This window comes from Carica papaya, chromosome 2 (assembly GCF_054855325.1).
Source record: "Carica papaya isolate Zhongbai chromosome 2, ASM5485532v1, whole genome shotgun sequence".
NCBI lineage: Eukaryota > Viridiplantae > Streptophyta > Magnoliopsida > Brassicales > Caricaceae > Carica > Carica papaya.
In genome coordinates, this window is record NC_142310.1 from 7,263,604 (window position 1) to 7,280,738 (window position 17,135).

At 34.2% G+C, this 17,135-nt stretch overlaps 1 protein-coding gene across 3 annotated transcripts in view; it reads right to left on the reverse strand.

Moving 5' to 3' along the window:
* Positions 1 to 3,749: 3,749 nt before the first annotated feature.
* The window catches only part of PPC4 (phosphoenolpyruvate carboxylase 4), a 28,211-nt gene continuing 14,825 nt past the window's right edge, over positions 3,750 to 17,135 (reverse strand). For all 3 annotated transcript variants that reach the window (XM_088213049.1, XM_022054715.2, XM_022054716.2), the window contains 8 exons: positions 7,858 to 7,983; positions 7,684 to 7,785; positions 7,455 to 7,601; positions 6,851 to 6,949; positions 6,640 to 6,728; positions 5,939 to 6,065; positions 5,628 to 5,834; positions 3,750 to 4,825 (listed from right to left, as the gene is read on the reverse strand). In XM_088213049.1, the coding sequence (XP_088069175.1) occupies positions 4,001 to 4,825; positions 5,628 to 5,834; positions 5,939 to 6,065; positions 6,640 to 6,728; positions 6,851 to 6,949; positions 7,455 to 7,601; positions 7,684 to 7,785; positions 7,858 to 7,983 (1,722 nt within the window). In that variant the 3' untranslated portion in view covers positions 3,750 to 4,000. The remainder of the gene's footprint in view (positions 4,826 to 5,627; positions 5,835 to 5,938; positions 6,066 to 6,639; positions 6,729 to 6,850; positions 6,950 to 7,454; positions 7,602 to 7,683; positions 7,786 to 7,857; positions 7,984 to 17,135) is intronic.

The following is a 17,135-nucleotide window of genomic DNA, read 5'->3' on the forward strand; positions in this document are numbered from 1 at the left end:
TCATTAGATACTAAATTTTTTAAATTAAAATTTTTAAATAAATATGATTAAATTTTAATTGATGAATCAAAGTAAATATTTTTTTTTTTAGTTCATACACCACTGAAAGATTAGTTATAAAAGAAAAATCAAACTTTCTCTTAATCATCATCATTATGCAAAGAGAATAAATTAATTGAAATTAGTAAGTATGTATATGTCTTATTTAGCATTGTGAAATATATATATTTTTTATATATATATATATAACTTATGATTGAAATTCATTTAAAAAAATTTCAAAAAACTATTAACAAGGACTAAAATGAATATTTTATAATTATATGCAAAATTTTGGTATAATAATCAATACATAGAAATCTTCCATTAATACCGTGATTTATAGCATAATAAGTATCAAGAATTACAATTACTTACTGTTATTAATTGATTGTTGAGTTTGTTGCACATACTTGTCATTATATTATTATATCCTGTTAAAAGAAATTACAATCACAAAATCAAAATATCCTTGGAACTATGTGGTTTGTATGTGTGTTCAGAAGATTAGAAGGTAAAAAATCTCTGAGAGAATAGAGGTATGGAAAATGCAGAAGAAAAAACAAGAATTCTACTGCTTCATTTGAACTTTAAATAAACATCTCACAAATCGTTGCTCATGACATTAATGGCTTTCAGTAAGTAGCTAAAACAGGTTGTTTGTTACCTCAAACATGTCTGAAGCGGAACTCGTTCGCTGAACAACTTTCCTACATAGCTTAAACCAAAAGATTAAAAACTAAATCACGGTTAAAACCTTGTTTAAGGACCGAGGGCAAAATGTCAACCCTTCAAAAAGACTTACTGAGCAATTATTTCCCAAAAAGAAAAAGAGAAATAGGGGTAAAGCTAGCTAGGAGTAGAAAATGGGGTTAAAGGCTAGGCAAGGTATCACCTGAAATCTCATTAGAAATTAGTGGAACACATAATGGATAGCAAGCCGTGCAGTTCATTTTTATAACTACACGTGGCGAAGTATATACACGCACGCACACACACACACATATAGGTTTTGTTCCAACTGTTTCTTTTTTTCACTCTTTCTCTGTATTTTTCTTGACTTTTCTGGATGCAGTGTTGGGCACTTAAAAAGATGATGGCGAGGGGATAAATGGGATCTTTAAAGTTTCAACACCAAAAGACTGCAAGTTTATTTTTAACCCCAACAAGGTTTGCCCGTTATAGGGATATATTGATGCTTTATTGAGAAAAGTGAAAAAGGTACATATGGGGACTTGTCACAGGCTTGCCATCTCAGTTCTAGCTTAATTTTGTGGACCTCTGTAAGCATATACTACTAATATTATCATACCCATATGCAGTTGGACTTAGTATTTCTCACTAGTATGCATCAACACGGGCAATATTTGTACTGTAACCTGAACATGTGCGTACATTTATGAATTTATTTAAGAAATTCTTTCCCCATTAAAAGAATATACCACTTTTTCCTTGTGTTCTAGGCTGTTTTTCAGTAAAGAAAAGAAAAATGCCTGCGGGGTCATGTTTTGCACCGAGAGAATAAAATGAACCGAACCTGGCTTTTACAAAAATTATGAATAATATATATATCTGTTGTATAATATTCCACTGCTAGCTTGCATATACATTACCTTCAATATATAATGTGTGTGCACCTAAAATGGAATATCTATATACATATAAAAATATATATCTTGAGGGAGAAGGTAAATGGAGGTCAGAATAAATCAAGAAGTGACTTCCCACTAAAAAACGCAAAGAAGATAGTCTGGTACAAGCTATATTACGAATATATGTTGTGTATGAAAGTAGCTTAGTAGCCACTATCAAAGAAAGAAAGAAAGGAAGCTGGACACCACTAACTTGAAAGGCAGTACAGGCTTGTTTTCTGTAGGTTGAGGGAACTCCAATTACGGCAAGTTAATTTTTATTGCAGACGTGTTGATTTAACCTCACTAACTCGCTTGTACAATTAACTGCAGCCATGGTATCTCCTTTAATGAACATTTAGCAACTTGCACTTAGATGATAAAGGATATATATATATAATATATATAAAGGATGATCAGAGAACTAATTAATTAGTACTGTATGTTGGAGAGATTCCATAAATGGGGGACAGAACCTGGAGAGTATAAGAATATCCTTTCGTCAAAAGGATTTGGAAAAGTGAAATTGATATAACTGGAAGCAAATTATACAAGCACGTAGCTCTGGCGATAACACTTTAGTGCATGCGTGTCTTTATCCTAAAACTATGGATTCCATCTCAATTTTCTTACAGCTATACTCTCCGTACACATACATTAACACTGATTCCCAGCATTTCTTTCTTCAAGCTAGCTCGTACTCACGTATGTTTATAAGATAGAAAATTTTAGTTTCATGTCTGGTTTTGCATGGACTTGAATATGGAACTTTAACTAAACATGAAACTTAAGATTACGTTTCTGCCTCAGGATAAAGTAATTTGGTAGGGTAAAGTAAGTGACTTGCGGCTAAAATTTTATTTTAGGCCTACGTTTGGCATATTTGGTAAATACGTAGAGTAAAGCTTGCTCCATTTCTTCTTGCTAGCTATAGCTGTTCTCTCTTCATGGCATTCCATCAGTTGTCATGGATCCAATCATTTGACTCTTTTATAGAGATTATTAATTAATGGTTAAAGTTTAAGTTTGAGAGGAATGAAATCTTTTCAATTATATAAATATTTTATATAATTTATTGATTTGATTAACGACCGTCAAAACTCTTGTGAAATAATTAAGAATAAAACTTGTTTCATAAAATTTTTAAGAGTCCTTTATGCTTCTTAAGAAAGTCATTTAAACTTGATATTTTCTTGAACATGACAATGTTTGAGAATTGATGAATAATGGTGAAGGCGCCTTGATATTTCTTCCTTTTCATGAATAATGGTAAGTGCGTATTGATCTGTCTATCTAATACTTCCTTTTTTTTATTGGCTTCAAGGTCCCATGGGTATTCAAAACCTTTTTATCAACCATATTACATACTTTTTGAGAACCAATTATAGTCTCCATTTAAAGTGCCCCAATTTATGGAGTTAAACTCGGGAAATTATAGATGCTGCACTAAAAGAGAGACTCTTTTTTACACAAAATAGTTACACAAAAGGCTCTTATACCATTTCTTTTTTTTGGGGAAGTTTTATGCATACTCCACATACTCACACAAGAAATGGATAACGGAACTCATTATATGCTCCTAAACTTCTCTTAGAAATGACTTCGATTTATTTTATCCACTCATATGGTTGTTTATAGACATCATGAAAGAAACTTTCAGACTGAAGATTAACTACTCCTTTAATTGCAAATTATTTACATAGCAAAAGGTAACACAAAACAGTACAATATATAATTCTAGATACATATCTTTCCATGGAGTGTCACAATTTCTTCCATTGGGTTGAAAAATAACAATTCAAATCTATCCTGTCATAAATCTCGCATCCATACAGCAAAAATCCCTCAAGTTAAATAGAGTAGTATTTTCCCTGGATGGAAGCTAAACCACTTGTTTGCCTCTTACAAAATCTACAAAGCCTGCATAATAAGTTTTATGTACACTCACTATTGAGAAGACTTTTCAAAGAAACTAATATAAATTAAACGCCATATATAACAACATAAAGTCACTGTTAGACAACCAGAAAAATACTGAGTTGTGAAGGGATTGGGGCATTGGGAGAGGAAAGAATCAAATTGCAGGAAACCAAATCCATATTATAACACACGGCTTGAAGAAATTTTTACAGAGAGGAGAAAATTAAGCTGTAAACATTCAATTACAGAATCCCACAGTAAATTATCTGTATATAGTTGACACCAAAACCTAGCTCAAGTACATCTATAATACTTTATCATTAAACTATCAAGATATGGCCCTTTAGAATAAAACAAGAGATAGAGGAAGGAAGAGAATTATAGATAAGATGGTGCTCAGAAGCTAAAATTTAGCCAGTGTTCCTCATTCCAGCAGCAATGCCATTTATGGTGATAAGCAGTGCATCTCTAAGTTTATGGTTATCGTCGTCATGTCTCAACCTCTTTAATACTTCCACTTGTAACAAATTCATAGGATTGAGGTAAGGAAGTCTGCTCTCAATCAGTCTCCTCAAACTCCGATTATTCTCAGACAATTTCTCGTGTCCACTAACCACTAACACATATTTTCCTGTTGTTAAGAGCTCTCCCCTTAGTTCAGCACCAAGTTCCTGCCTGCTCTCTGACACAAGCACTTCATCATAGTGCTTGGCTATCGGAATGTCAGCTTTTCCTAAAACCATCTCTATAAGGTCTATCGTACATTGAAAGAAAGGCCATTCTTTGTACATTGCTTTTAAGTCTTCAGTATATCCTTTTTCACAAACACCCTTTAAACCAGCTCCAACTCCAAGCCAAGCTGGAAGAACAAACCTTGTCTGGGTCCACGCAAAAACCCATGGAATGGCACGAAGATGTCCAATTCCTATCGAGCTCTTTCTTCTAGTTGGGCGGCTTCCTATGTTAAGGAAGCCAAGCTCTGCTTGAGGTGTAGCCTCATGGAAGTAAGCAAGAAATTCTGGGTTTTCATAGACTGTGCTTCGGTAACTTTGGCAACTAATTTTTGAGATCTCTTCCATGAGATTACGCCATTTTTCTTCTCGAGGCGGGAGAGGAGGACGTACAGTTGCTAGCAGCACAGCAGTTGTGTATATCTCTAGTTGCCTAACAGCAGTCTGTGGCAAGCCAAATTTGGCCTGAACCATCTCTCCTTGCTCTGTTGACCGAAGGGTACCCTGACAATCAGGATCAGATCATTTCAGAGAGTAAAAAGAGGGCATTTGGAAATAATCTGTATGTAAATCTCCTAGGCCTATGACTTCAGAATCCTACTATACACCAAAATATAGGTACCTTGCAGGAGTCCCAACAATCAGGTTCATCATTTCTGAATTATGATAGCTTACGCTTTTGTTCAAAACAAAAATTGCCAGAACCAAATTTTAGTACAAAGTTAAAATCTAAAGTGAAGCAACTAATACAAGTATCATGAGTCTAACTGTTGATTTCTATCACATAACAGAAAATAACTCTTTAAAGCATCAAAACTAAAACCAAACCATATTTTCTTATCAACCAAAATTTGGAAGAGAATATAACACCAATATTCCAAGACCTGAATCAAATACAAAACTCACCATTACCGGGCCAGGTGGCTGTTGATACAACTAATACAACAACTACAAGAATCATGAGTCTAACTATTGATCTCTATCACAAACAAAAATAACTCCTGAAAGCATCGAAGCTAAACCAACCAATATTTTCTTATCAACCAAAAGTTGGAAGACAATATAACACCAATATTCCAAGACCTTAATCAAATACAACACTCACAATTACAGAGCCAGGTGGCCGTTGATACAGCTAATACAACTACTACAAGTATCATGAGTCTAACTGTTGATTTTTACGGACAACAAAAAATACCTCTTGAAGCATCAAAGCTAAAACCAACCCATATTTTCTTATCAATCAAAAAGTTAGAAGACAATATAACACCAATATTCCAAGACCTGAATCAAATACAAAACTCACCATTACAGAGCCAGGTGGCTGAGACTGAATGGCAAGATATGTTGGGCCACCACCACGGCCTATACTCCCTCCTCGACCATGGAAAAGAGTAACTTTGATTCCATATTCATTGCATGCAGCCACAACATCCTCTTGGGCTTTGTACAGCTCCCATGCAGCAGTGAAGCGCCCAGCATCTTTACCAGAATCAGAGTATCCAACCATAACCTATCAACAGTAACTTCATAAGCCATATAATATCGGTTGGAAATTCACCAAAATTCAGTTTCAATAATATTTATATATATCTATGTATATACATACATACATACCTCTTGATGTCCATTATGGTTCTTTTTAATGTGCTCCAGATACCAATCAATTGATAATAATTTTCTTATCACTGAACCAGCTCCCCTAAGGTCCTTAACAGTTTCAAACAGGGGAACAACCCGTAACCTATTATAAAAAATTTGTCAGATTGCTTCCTCTCCATGCACTATGAATAATGTTAAGGGTACGCAACAAAGATACTGAGTTCAGGAGGGCCACAAACAAGTCCAACAGTTCAAAAACACTAAAAGGTGTTTAGCTCAATATAGAGCTTATCTTGAATTTAGCTACCAAGCTTCTCCCAACTTTGGTTTGACATACAAACAAGCCAAAGTCAAACAACTACTTAAGGCTTGTCTCACAAACAAGCCAAAGTGAATCACTCATCTCTGATGTGAGTTTGATCCACAATGTAACATGACCTTGAAATATTCAAAACCTGATGAAAAAGTAAACGTATCTGCATATGCCAGAAAGTCATTTTGAACATGTATGTTACATGAGAAGAAAAGCATCAAGTTTGTAACTTTGAAGAAAATGCATATCATTTAACATTAAAATGTCAAAACATGTGCCAGAGTCTTATGGCTCAACAACAAATGCTCCTGTTTGGGCTTGTCAATATTTGGGTTCTATTCTGCCCTTATGCATTTAAAAACTTGCCAACCTATATGTGTCATTTCTGTTAAATTCTACTTACGTTCCACCAGGACATGGTTTTCCTAACTCGCCGCTAACAGCAAGTCGGGCATCCTTCTGCAAGAGCTCGACAGCTAGAACATCACTTGCCTGTCAAGAATCAATTCCAGGCTAATGTTAGTGTTTATTTGACAGAAAAGTTATACACGAGCTCTTCTCCATTTACACTTTGAAATGATTGTGCACGACCAAAAGTTCAGAGTAATTCATACATTTGAGGCCATAGAAATCACATAAGCTCCAAGTGAATCACTCCCTAGCTCTGCAGCAACACGGAAAGTATCCAAGACTTCTTGAACATCTGGAGCAACCTGAAAAGACAGTTGATTTATTTGAGTAATGCACAGAAATGGTAACCCTTAGTAAATCATCTAGTCAGAATTCTTCTAGAAAATAACATTTCTAGCTCAACTATGGCATAGATGACCAATTTAAGGTTTATTTCTTCAGTAAATCGTCCAGAGAGTTAAGAACTCCATAACAGCAGTCTACACATGACAGAAGCAATATGAACACAGGACATATAGGTTTAACATAAAAATAGTCTCGACGATTGCACAGGATACATAATATGAAATAAAGATAAAAAAAGGTAAAGAATATCAGAAGACTGCAAATCTCAACACACAACCAGCCTTAACTTCATTCCCTCTACTAGAAGAAGTATGTTCGAGTACCTTAAGCTATAAGCCCTGTATAATGGGCTTGGAATCAAAACAGAAAAAGCACAAGTCTCAACCCAAAAAAAAAAGAAAAGAAAAGAAGAAGTTGAACCTTCACTGCAGAATGATCATAATTAATTTGAAAATAATATACCTCAATAGTAGGAGGAACAAGTGGCCTCTTTCCTTTCAGCTCTCTTGTTAAGAATTCTAGCTTCTTCTCTTCATCCCATTCATTGTATGTACCCATATCCAAATATTGAGTAATTGCATCTAGTGCTTCGGCATGTCTACCAGATTCCTGGAATGTTACCGAAGAGAAAATCAGTTTAAACAAAGTATGTGAGCAAGTTATAAGAAATAAAGATGGAAATAAGCTGCACCTGACGCAAGTCAAGCTTCATTAGCACCATTCCAAACGTAGCAACTCTTCGAATCAAATCAGCAAGTCGACCATCTGCTAGCACCCCAGCTCCACATGATTGCTGCACAATTCAATGTATATAAGATGTTCTTTCTTTTCTCTAGGTAGCTTGTTCCATATATGTAGGTATTACCAAAGAGTCGTAGCACATAAGCAATGGTCCCAGAAGTTGATCTGCTGTTTCATAATAATCCCAAGGATCATATTCACAAGGAAGATCCTCAAGAAGAAGTTCTAACCGCCTCCGTGCCTTCATGAGCTGTAACAACAATACATCATATATGTATTACTTACTCTCAGCAATCACCCTTCCAAATCGATTCTTTTACATCAATATCCTGTCTTCAGTGAATGATACTCTAGTGAAAAGACCATATTTCATTGTTTCCTTCATTTTAAACTTCCTAAAGCATTAAACTTCCTAAAGCATTAATTCAATGAAAATTATAAACACATGGATCTAGCACCCCAAATACACTAACTATGACTTTCCTTAAATTCATTTGGCTGTAAAAAGATATCATCTTCCTCATTATTCCATCTATCAAATATCTAGGAGTCTAAATTACCTCCAGGTAAGAGTTTGCTTCACTATGACAGAACAAAGGAAAGTCCACAAATAAGAAATGAAATCAAATAAACAGCTCCATTTGGTCCACAAGAAATTAGAATATCAAAAACAGCATATTAGCTTATTTAAAAAAAAAAGTATATTAGCTTGCTAGTAGCCCTTGATTGACTCTCATATCATTTGTCGCAAGACAGACTAGTTATTGACGAAGAACTCTATAAACTTTGCATGTTTTATTCTTTTTCTCTGTGATTCAAACTCAAACACAATATACATATATATAAAAGAAGATTGAGTAAGAAATAATAAGAGGATTAAGTTCTCAATTATTGATTACTTGATTTTAGCCATTAGTTAGTGATTTGACTTTGACAAATCTCCTTCTAATTTTTAGGAAAGACCTTTCCCTTATAATTATCCTCCTAACTTTCATCAAGGAATTTTTTCCTTACAATCCTCCTCTTAATCTTCAGCAAAAAAAAATTTCTCCGAATAGTTTGTTTCCTTATCAAACGATTTTTTCCTTTGAAGAGTTTATTTCCATATCAGCCCCCTCCAGGTGGAGACTAAGTGTAAATAAAGTCTCATATTGCTGCAAGGAGAAGAAATGATGCTCTTGGCAAAGGCTTGGTTAGGATATCTGCTATCTGATTTGAAGAGGGCACAAACTGAATGATGAGATTAACCATGCCTACCTTTTCTCCAACGAAATGGTAGTTTATCTCAATATGTTTTTTTTCTGATCATGAAAGAGCGGATTAACGGACATATGAAGAGCACTGAGATTGTCACAAACAATTGAGAAGTATGAGGTAAAAGAATAGCAATGTAATAAGAATGTGAGCTAGGGTATTTCAGTGGTGGTAAAGGCCATGGACCCGTATTATGCTTCTGAACTGGATCAAACAACGGTAGGTTGTTTTTAAAACACCATGAAACGCAATTTCCACCTAAGAAGATACAATAACCAGTTCAGCTTCATCATGTCACGAGGCATCCTGCCAAATCAGCACCTAAAAATGTATATAAGGAGACAAGACTTCGAGATTAAACTGTACGCCATAATCTTGTGTCCTGTTGAGATAGCAAAGGACTCTCCACTGCCTTGAGATGTAATAATGCCAGAATGTTGAAAAATTAACAAACTTTGCTTAGTGCATGTTGAATGTTTGTTCGAGTAAATCTGAGGTATTGAAAAGCACCAATAGTACTTCTACAATAAGTTGCATCTATGAGTTTGTTGTCTGAGTCATAGTACTTGTCCTTGAGGACCATAGGAGTAGCATTAGGAGCACAACTAGTCATACCAGGGCGACCAAGCAGATCCTTGATATATGCCTCGAGAAAAAATAACTCCTCCAGTGAAGTTGTTCCACTTTAACACCTAAAAAGAAACTTAAAGATCCAAGATCCTTTATGGCAAATTTTGAGCTTAATTGTTGAATTATGTTTAAGATAAACAAGTCATTGTTTCCAGTCATCAATATGTCACCTATATAGACAAGAAGCAGCATTGTAACTGATTTGTGGTCGTAAACGAACAGGGAAGAATCTGTCTTGCTACAATAAAAATCAATGTAGAGAAGAAATCGAGATAGGCAATCAAACCAAGCTCGAGGAGCTTGTTTTAAGCTGTAAAGAGACTTGTGAAGAAGCATACATAGTCACGTTTGTGTGGATCTACAAAATCAAGAGGTTGCTTCATTTACAGTCTCCTTGAGATTTCCATGCAAAAAGGCGTTCTTCACATCAAGTTGGCTCATTCACCAGTTTAGTGAAGCTGAAAGGGCTATGACAAGCAAATTATAGCGTAGAGAATGACTGGGCTGTAAGTTTCATCAAATCAATACCTGAAACTTGCACAAAACCATGGGCAACAAGGCGAACCTTGAATCTTTCAACAGAGTCATCCTCCCGTTGCTTAATATGATAGAACCATTTTGAACCTACAATATTCACATTTTACGGTCGAGGAAGTTAATGCGAGTAAGGGGGAGCAAATCACACTAATTTACAAGAAAGCTCAAGATCACTTGAAGACTCATGGCCACATAAGCACACATGACTGTATGAGTTTGCTAGCTCACGGGTTCAAGGAAAAACATGGTCAACTGATGTCGAAAGACCATGGCCACCTTAAGGAAGAGCAAGACACAATCCAAGATGAATCTCAAGGCCTCATGAGCATGAGAGGCCACGGGTTAGGCACCATAAAAGATGAGTGTTGCGGTATGTACCATCCAAGCTTGGTGGGGTGCGGTTTGGGTTGTTTAATGGAAAAACAAGGCAGGTTGAGCAGTATAAGTGGAGATCATGGCCTCATGAACTGTCCAAGACAAGGCCATGATGCTTTAGGCCATGGGCAAAGTACATATGGTGATATACAAGGGATAAACACAACACATGATGGGCTCGAAAGGACTATCACAAGTTTAAGGGCCAAAGAAACTCAAGAAGGCCTTCCAAACTTTTGTTCAGGAGTGGATCCCCGAAGGAAAACGGCTAGGGCCCGATTTGTAAACCTATAAGAGAAAAAAACAAAGCCCATTCAGCCAAAAGAGAGCTAGCCTTGCCAAGCCTTATAAAATAGGGTCACATGGCTTAGAAGATTTCTCACCTAAAAGATTTTTATTAGTAAGGTGGACAACTCATTAGAGAGTTAATATGGACAGCTCATTAGAGAATTAATAATTTTCATGTATATTTAGGAATGTAATAACTGTACATAGTTATATAATTATAGTTTAGATATTCTGTAATTATGCTATAAATTATTTTTCTTTCTTAAAGTACTATTTTTTAGAATTATAAATCAGAATTATTTCTATTTAATAGAAAGTCGATGAATGGCAAAAGTATTCAGCTCAACAACATAATATGATATTAGAGCCTGAATTTGTATTTTTTTTAAAGTGTTTTGATATTTTTTAACTGTGTTTTTCTTCTGAGTGCTTTAATAATTCAGATATTTTTGTGATCTTCGTCTTAAAATCTTCGTTATTTTTTTTGTTCTCTTTCGTTGTTTCAAAAAGATAACTTCCTAAAAGATTACGTTTAAATCTTTCAATGTTCAATTCACCAAAAAAAATTACTCTACTTAGAAATTTCAGTTTCGACTATTTATAACAAGAAAAGAATTATGGGGTCATATAGATGGAAGCGATCCAGCTCCTACAGACTCTGAAAAGTTATTCCAATGGAATGTTAAAGATGTTAGAGTGATGACTTAGATTTTAGGGTTCAGTTGATCCTCTTATTGTACTTAATCTAAAGCTATATAAGAATGTAAAAACCATGTGGGATTATCTCAAAAAAGTGTACAATCAAAATAACAGTGCAAGACATTTTCAGTTGGAGCATGACATTGCTAATTACTCTCAGGGAAGTCTCTCTACTCAAGATTATTTTTCTGAATTTTAGAATTTATGGAATGAATTTACTGATATTGTTTATGCTGACATAACTGATGCATCTCTATGTATAATTCAAAAAGCTCATGAATAGAGTAAGCGAGATCAATTTTTGATGAAATTGCGGCCTGATTTTGAGAATATTAGCTCAAACTTGATGAATCGTGTTCCTTCTCCCTCCTTGGATGTTTGCTTTGGAGAACTGCTTCGTGAATAATAATGCCTTTTAACCCAAACAACTTTTCAGCAAAAGAACACAATCAATCTTGCTTTTGCAGCGCAAGGAAAAGGAAAAGGTAGAGATATGAGCATAACACAATGTTACAGTTGCAAAAACTATAGTCATATTGCTACCAATTGTGGAAAGAAGTTTTGCAATTACTGTAAGCAACCAGAACACATTCTCAAAGAATGTCCCACACGTTTTCCAAATCGCAAAGTCAATGCTTTTTAAGCTGGCTTAAATAATTTTGCTTTAGCAAGTATCAACAATCAATTTGATGCACCAACTTTATCTATACATCCTACAACAACTCCATCAACAGTTGCACTAGTTGTAGTTACTCTTGAAACAATACAACAAATAATTGTTTTAGCTTTTTCAGTCTCGAGTCTACAAGGTAATGATACTAATCTCAACTTTGCCTTGTTAATTCTATTGTTTCAAATCACATGACCAACTCATCTCGTATGCTTAAAAATATTCGTAAGTATCATGATTCATTAGAAATTGAGATTGCTAGTGAGAGTACTTTACCAAGTACTAAAATTAAGGAGATTAATCACATTTTCAAAAATGTTTTTATATCACCAAAGTTATTTGTTAGTCTTATTTTAGTTGGTCAATTGATAGATGACAATTGTGATGTGCATTTTTCTCGTAATGGTTGTCTTGTGCAAAATCAGGTGTCGAGAACGACAATAATAAAAGGGCCTAAAGTCGAGAGATTATTTCCTATTCGCTTTTCTATTCCTCGTGCCTTATATTTTGCTTGTACCACTATTGACAATAAAAGTGAAATATGGCATAAACATTTAGGACATCCAAACTTTAATATTTTATCTCATTTGCTGAATTCTGGTTTATTGGGTAATAAAAATCCTCTTTCGAATATTTTTTTGGATTGTTTTACATGTAAATCAGGTAAGAGTAAAACACTTTCTTCTCTGTCTATCGGTCAATGAGCTGTAAAATATTTTGAAGTTATTCATAGTAATGTTTAGGGCCCTACACCTGTTATTTCTCATAGTAAGTATAATTATTTTGTGACATTTATAGATGATTACAGCCGATTTACTTGGGTGTATTTTCTTCGTGTTAAATCTGAGGTGTTTTCTATTTTCAAGACTTTTTTTGCTTATATTGAGATTGAATTTTCAACACGTATTAAAGTGTTAAAATATGATTATGGTGGAAAGCATATGTCTCATGATTCTTAAATTTTTATTTGAGAAATGAATTATTTTACAAAGATCATGTCTATATACACCACAACGAAATGAGGTTGTCGAACATAAGAACTGACATCTTTTAGATGTAACTCGTTCTTTACTAACTGAGTCGTGTGTTCCATCAAAATATTGGGTTGAAACTCTGTCTCATGAATTTCTTAAATTTTTATTTGAGAAATGAATTATTTCATAAAAATCATGTCCATATACACCACAGCAAAATGGGGTTGCTGAACATAAGAACCGACATCTTTTAGATATAACTCGTACTTTGCTAATTGAATTGTCTGTTCCATCAAAATATTGGGTTGAAGTTTTGTCCACAGTCATTTATTTAATTAATATACTGTCATCTCAGGTATTAAAACTTGACTCTCCTTACTATCGTCTTTATAGCAAACATCCTACCTATCATAACTTACATTCATTTGTATTTATTTTGTACATTTGTCTTCCCATAAGCGTAATAAACTTTCTGTTCAATCTGCTAAATGTGCTTTTATGGGGTATAGAACTTCAAAAAAAGGCTTTATTTGCTATGCTTCTAACCCTAACAAATTTCGTATCTCTAGAAATATTGTTTTCTTGGAGAATCAATATTTTTCTCTACCTATGTGGAGTCATCTCCTATTGATATTTTTCTTCCTACCTATGAGAACTCACAATCTTTTGAGCTTTCAAATCTGAATATGTCTATCAATGACATCAACCGACTTTACTCCTTTCCGAGACTACTCCGCCACTTGAGACTTTTCCTGAACTTGTCTCTAGTATTTCTTCTGCAACTGTCCCTCCAGAGCCTATCATTCGACGATCTACCAGAGTATCTCATCCTCCTAATTGGTATGGTTATTTCTTTACTTTATCGTCTATTTTAATTCCATCATGTTACTCACAAGCTGCCAACTATGAGTGCTGTCAGAAAGCAATGAAGGAGGAACTCCAAGCTCTCTAAGAGAATCATACTTGGGACACTGTATCTTGTCCTCTATTTATTCGACCAATTGGATGTAAATGGGTTTATTCAATTAAACTTCATTCAAATGAAACTCTAAACCGATATAAGGCTTGCTTAGTTGCTCTTGAGAACAAATAGGAGTACGAAGTGGACTATGAGGGAACTTTTGCATCTATAGCAAAAATGACTATTGTGCGAATTATTATTGCCATTGCTGCTTCACAAGGCTAGCCACTTCACCAAATGGATGTAAAAAATATTTTTCTCCATCGTGATCTCAAAGAAGATCTCTATATGACACCTCCACCTGGTTTGTTTTCTACACCTACATCAGATGTGTGTAGATTAAAAAAATCTTTGTATGGTCTGAAACAGACTCTTAGAATTTGGTTTGACAAGTTTCGGAATACTTTGCTCTAATTCTCTTTTATGCAGAGTAAATATGACTCATCTTTGTTTTTTCGCAAAACAGCTACGGTTGTGTTCTTCTTCTTGTATATGTAGATAACATTGTTATCACAGAAACTGATTCTTTATTGATCACTAGTCTCCAACAACATCTTAAGCATTCTTTTCGTATGAAAGATCTTGATTCTCTTACATATTTTTTGAGATTGGAGGTTCATTCTAATTCTTCTGGTTACATCAACACAAGTACACTCAAGATCTGATTGCTTTGGTTGACCATCAAGATTCTTCTTAGTTGATATTCCATTAGAACTGAATGTGAAATATCATCATGAGGAAGGGGATCCTCTTCCTGATCCTACTACATTTCGGCAATTGGTTGGAAGCTTGAATTATCATACTATTACACGACCAAATATTTCCTTTATCGTTCAACAGGTCAGTCAATTTATGCAAGCCCCACGTCATCTACACTTAGCAGTTGTTCGTCGTATTATTTGATATCTTATAGGCTCACCTAGCCGTGGCTCATTCTTTCCGACTGGTTCTCTAATCTGCCTTATTGCATTTAGTGATGATGATTGAGCTGAATGTCCTGATACTCGTCGTTCTGTGTCTGGTTGGTGTATATTTCTTGAAAATTTCTTAATATCTTGCAAGAGTAAGAAACAAGATCAAGTTTCAAATCTTCCACCGAATCTAAATATCGAACTATGTTTGTAGCTGGCTCTGAGATTTTTTGGCTTCATGGGCTACTTGTCGAATTTGGGTTTCCTCAATCCAATCCTACTCCTCTCCATGCAGACAACACAAGTGCTATTCAAATCGCTAACAATCCTGTTTTCTATGAGCGTACCAAATACATCGAAATGGATTGTCATTCAATACGAGAAGTTATGGATACTGGTGTCATCTCTCTTCCACATGTTTCTAGTGCTCTCCAAATAACCGATGTGCTTACAAAATCCATAACTAGACAACATCATCAATTTTTAGTTGGAAAATTGATGTTTCTTGATTGACCAGCATCAATTTTAGGAGGATATTAGTAAGGTGGACAGCTCATTAAAGAGTTAATATGAATTGCTTATTAGAGAATTAATACTTTTCATATATATTTTAGGAATGTAATAACTGTACATATTTCTATAATTATGGTTTATGTCGTAAATTATTTTCTCTTTTTAGAGTTTTATTTCAACTAGAAATAACATATTTTTAAGGATGTAAATCATAATTATTTCTATTTAATGGAAAGCTGATGAAGGGCAAAAATATTCAACTCAAAAACGTGATAATTTTCACCCTTTTTCCTTTCCATCTCAAATCTGGCTACAAAGTGTTCTAGCATAACTAGGACTCACAGGAATCAAGCTTAAAGATTCCAATTTTATCTTTTCAAGAGCCCTAAAAGAATTCTCGCTTCATAAAATCATATTAAATAAGAGTTTAAGTCATCTTAGACAAGGAAAGATCAAGGGAGCTTATCTTCATCATCAATTCGGCTTCTCTTATCGCAATTCAAGTAGGATTTGGGGGACAGCATTCAAGGAGTCCGAATTTGTTGAAAAGGGTCCTAAGTCAACTTTATCTTCCTAAACTAATATTAAATAAAGTTTTGGAATCATACTTGGAGGGGGAAAGCTCAAAGGAGATGATCTCACACTCATGGCTGAATTCTATCCTTGATTTTCTCATGAAAGAAGAGTTATTTCCTACTTCAACTTGGATACATCCTAATCTATCTTCAACACATCTTCAACAACGAAATTTATTAAATACTGAAGTTCAAAACCGAGTCAAATAGTTCAAGAAAGGTCGGTTATAATCTTTGAAGAATTCAACAACTATCCAAGAGTGAAGAGTCTTAATTTTTGTTAATTTATAAGTTTTTGTTTTATTATTTTCTTTAAGAGTTCGAGAAAAAATTTCAAGATTTGTTTCTTAGATTTTAAATTTTAAGTTTTATTGTAATTCTCAAGGCCTATGGCTATATAAAGGTCTTACATCTTTAGTTGTATTCAATTCAATTTGGTTTTCATCAATATCATTATAAATTTTTTCTTTCATAACTTTTGACTATTGTGAGTGCTTTTTGAGAGGTCTCTTCAACCTTCTTGAATGAAAAATTAATTCTACTCATCAAAATAACTTTTATAGTATTTTATCAATTCTCATTCTTCTTCCCAATAACTTAATTTGCAATCATAGGTTGATTGTGGATTAAGTAGAGAGAATTTGTTTAGAAATTAATTTTTACATGATAAATTGTATGCATGAATTTTTTATCACATTGGTTAATTCTAAATTCTGCATCATTTGGTATCAGAATTTAAACTTTAAATAGATCTTACTACCTTCTATAATTTTTGCATAATTGTTATCCTTCATTTGGTTATCATATATTGCATCTCTTGCATCCACCCTTTTTACTCATACTCATCATACAAACAAAAAAAAAACATCTCCATAGTGTCTAACCTTGTACTCTAAGTTTCTTTTGTTGTCATTGAGCTTTTGTTCTATTATGTCTCTAAATAGCTAATTGCATCTTAATTACTTAGCATCATACATTTTTTTTTTGCAATAAAAGGAAAATATTATTATGCACA